This window comes from Parus major, chromosome 1 (assembly GCF_001522545.3).
Source record: "Parus major isolate Abel chromosome 1, Parus_major1.1, whole genome shotgun sequence".
Classification (NCBI taxonomy): domain Eukaryota; kingdom Metazoa; phylum Chordata; class Aves; order Passeriformes; family Paridae; genus Parus; species Parus major.
Genome location: NC_031768.1, coordinates 1,511,250 through 1,514,922, shown reverse-complemented (window position 1 = coordinate 1,514,922; position 3,673 = coordinate 1,511,250). Strand labels below are relative to the sequence as shown.

The 3,673-nt window shown below is 47.0% G+C and overlaps 1 protein-coding gene across 1 annotated transcript in view; it reads left to right on the top strand.

Moving 5' to 3' along the window:
* LOC107207834 (runt-related transcription factor 1-like) overlaps positions 1-2,952 on the top strand; it is a 4,281-nt gene extending 1,329 nt beyond the window's left edge. Inside the window, exon 2 of the mRNA XM_015635596.1 lies at positions 184-2,952. Within this exon, the coding sequence (XP_015491082.1) occupies positions 184-756 (573 nt within the window). The 3' untranslated portion in view covers positions 757-2,952. The remainder of the gene's footprint in view (positions 1-183) is intronic.
* Positions 2,953-3,673: the final 721 nt, after the last annotated feature.

The following is a 3,673-nucleotide window of genomic DNA, read 5'->3' as shown; positions in this document are numbered from 1 at the left end:
AGGCCTCAGGCTGGGCCAGGGGAGGCTCAGGGTGGGCAGCAGCAGGAATTTGCCCATGGAAAGGGAGCTCAGGCCTTGGCAGGGGCTGCCCAGGGAGCTTTGGAGGTGCCCAAGGAAGGGCTGGATGTGGCATTCCAGGTGACAAGGTGGGCATGGGGCACAGCTTGGCCTCGATGATCCCAGAAGTTCTTCCTGACCCAATCAATTCCGGGATCCCCTAACATTCCTCTGCCTCCCTTCCCTTCCCTTCCCCACCTCCCAGGAGCGTCCGACCTGACGGCGTTCAGCGACCCCCGGGTGGGAATCGACCGCTCCTTCCCGGCGCTGCCGTCCATCTCCGACCCTCGCATGCACTACCCGGGAGCCTTCACCTACACACCCACACCCGTCAGCTCCGGCATCGGCATCGGCATGTCGGCCATGTCCACGGCCAGCAGATACCACACGTACCTCCCGCCGCCCTACCCCGGCTCCTCCCAGGCTCAGGGCAGCCCCTTCCAGACCAGCTCCCCTTCCTACCACCTGTACTACGGCACCTCGGCCGGCTCCTACCAGTTCTCCATGATCTCCGGCGGGGATCGCTCGCCGCCGCGCATCCACCCGCCCTGCACCAACGCCTCCACGGGCTCCACGCTGCTCAACCCCAACCTGCCCAACCAGAGCGACGTGGTGGAGGCCGAAGGGAGCCACAGCAACTCGCCCACCAACATGGCCAGCACGGCCAGGCTGGAGGAGGCCGTGTGGAGGCCGTACTGAGGAGATCGGAAGGAGCTCAAGGGGTCAGGACTAAAGGACTTCCCATTTCCCAGCGGGATCCCAGAAACTTCCTTGTGGGCCCTGCCGCGTTCATCCACGAGTTTCAGGAGCAAACCCTTCCGAAGTCAGCGCTCCCAGGAGCGGAGGCTCTCGTCGGCAGGCCCTGGTGGAGCCCAGTCGCTCCGGCAAAGTGTTCCCGGCAGGAGAACGAGCTTCTGGAAAGGAGGATGCTCCAGTTGGTGGTGCAGAGGTAGCGAGGGTGGGTAGAAGGGTATCCTACCTGATTCCAGGCCTGTGGCTTCCCAATGTGCCTGGGCCTGAAGGTCTCCACAGCCCTAAAAGAGAGTTTCGGTTCACTTCTATTTTTAAGACTTAAAACCTTAAAAAAAAAACACCAAAAAAAACCCCCAAAAAACAAAAATAAATCTTAGCGAGTTTACTGCATCTTATGGACATTTTAAGTGTAAGGAAGTATAGGAAGATTCCCAGAGGGAAACTGTGAACGCTTCTGTTTTAGCAATGCTGTGAATGAGAGGTTTTATATGTTGGACTTCTTTCTTTTCTTTGTTTTGTTTGTATATTCCAAAGAATATGGAAATTTTTATTACTGGGGTTTTTTTGTTTGTTTGTTTTGGGCTTAGATTTTTTTAGTGTTTTTTGTTTTGGTTGTTTTTTTTTTTTTTAGGATGCAGCTCATCCTGCTTTGCATCTAATTTGTTTTATTTCTCTTGGCACCTTATAAATTGCAAAAAAAAAAAAAAAAATTCTTTTTTTTTTGGTTTTAATCATACTTGCTTCTTTCTTGCTTTGTCAACTGAAAGAATCAGCCCCTTTTTCAATGAGTTAATTTAACTTTTTATCTCTTGGACTTTTTTTTTTTAACACAACGGCTACAGCCTTGGGTCATTTTCAACTACTGTATTTCTTTGATGAGTTCATTGATATTTATGCTTGATATTTAGACTTTTCTTATTTGTTGATACTATTATTATTTAAATATGCCTATATTAAAAAAAAAATATCAGCAATTGCCTTTTTTTGGTAGCAGCCAAAGTCAAATTTCTCACATTGAAAAAGGCTGGAATAACGATGGGCAAAAGTGACCTCCTAATTCCCTAAAAATATTGTTTACAATTATCTCACTCTCATTTTGCTCAGTTTAGATCCTCAAAGGCATTGAGGTGGCCAATTCCTGCTGGAAGGCACCAAAATCCCTGGGGATTTCTGTACCTTTCCAAGTGGTGGAGTCATCTCTCCCTCCTCCTATTTTGTCACCAGTGGTGACTCTCAGGATCAGGAATCAGGATGTAGATACTTCCTAAGGCTAATTCAATATTCCCTAACGAAATACCTGCCCACTGGAGTGTCAGGACACAGGGAATGGCTTCCCACTGCCAGAGGGCAGGGATAGATGGGAACTGAGAAGGAATTGTTCCCTGGGAGGGTGAGGAAACCCTGTAATAAAATTCCCAGAGCAGCTGTGGTTACCCCTGGATCTCTGGAAGTGTCCAAGGCCAGGCTGGAGCACCCTGGGATAGTGGAAGGTGTCCCTGCCCGTGGCAATTCTGGTGGATGAGCTTTAAGATCCCTTCCAACCCAAACCATTCCCTGGTTCTGCGATTCCCATGGCGAGGGGGAAGTCCTGGCTCTGACGGAATCTGGGTGAGATTTTCCCCCAGGGTTTCTGTGCAGCACTAAAGCCACGTTCCATCCCGCTGGCAAACACATCCGCTCCTGGACGGGGCTGGAAAGCTCACCTGGAAAGCTCCAGAAAATCCAGGCTCTGGACAATCTTTCCATTTCCATCCTCTGGGAGAAGAGGAGGGATTGTTTGAAGTTGGTGTAGCCAATGTTGTGCCCTGTAGTAAATCTACAAGGCTTTTACTACGAGCAGGTTCGGCAGGGAGCCGTCACCGCCGCCCATCGTCCCAGCACAAACATATCAGATGTCACTGTAACGTTTTTGGCACTATTTTATTGAGGGTTTGCTCTTGTACTACTCCTTAACTCCAAACTGCTGATGTTGACACGTGTCAGTCCCAAATGAGCTGATTATTATTTAATGTATTACATTAAATAATGATTATTATTTAATGTACCTCTCAAACCAGAGGAAAAAAAAATTGCAGGTCAACTCAGAGAGTATTTGAAAGCAGGACTTCAGATCAGTGTTTGATGTTTTAAGAAAAAAAAAAAGAAAAAAAAAAAAAAGTTAAAAGGATTCAAATTAAAAAGATCCTTGGCTGCAGGCAGCAAAACAGCTGGATTTATTTAAAACCATTTGTTTTTCAAGTTTTCTCTTTTTTTTATAGATATATATATATGATTTTGCTTCTTTGTTCGAGTTGGATGCAGTAGCACTTTGGTATTGAATAGAATCGAAGAATTTCCATTGTCAATAAGGTTGTTTTTGTGCAGAAAATAGGGAGTGTTTCAAGAGATCTCAGCAAAAGCCCAAAATGTTTCTGTTAAAACACATGGCCTTGTGCTTTTCATTTCATGGAATATCCTTTATAATTTTCCAGAGTTTGCTCTGTAAGAAAAGACAGAAAACATCCAGATTCTATCAGAAATATATTTGGAAAGTCTGGAGACCCTGCTGAATACAGAAATACAGAGACCCCCCCCGGTTGTAGCATTTCCTCAGCTGGACTCTCACCTCTTCAGTACCCTAAAATAAAATCCCACATCTCTGAGCAGTAGCTCTGCTGTAGAATCCTTTCGGCACATTCTGTGCAATTCAAACCCTAATTTATTCCAGCTCTCAATTAAAATCCTAATTGATTACAGCTCCCACATCTGCCTTGTGACCGGACCACCAAAGTGCACAGAGCTGGGAGTGGGAACACAGCAGGGAGAGGAGCTTGGAGGAGCCAGGAAGGGCCAGGTGACCTGGAGAGGGAATTTTAACGAAAGC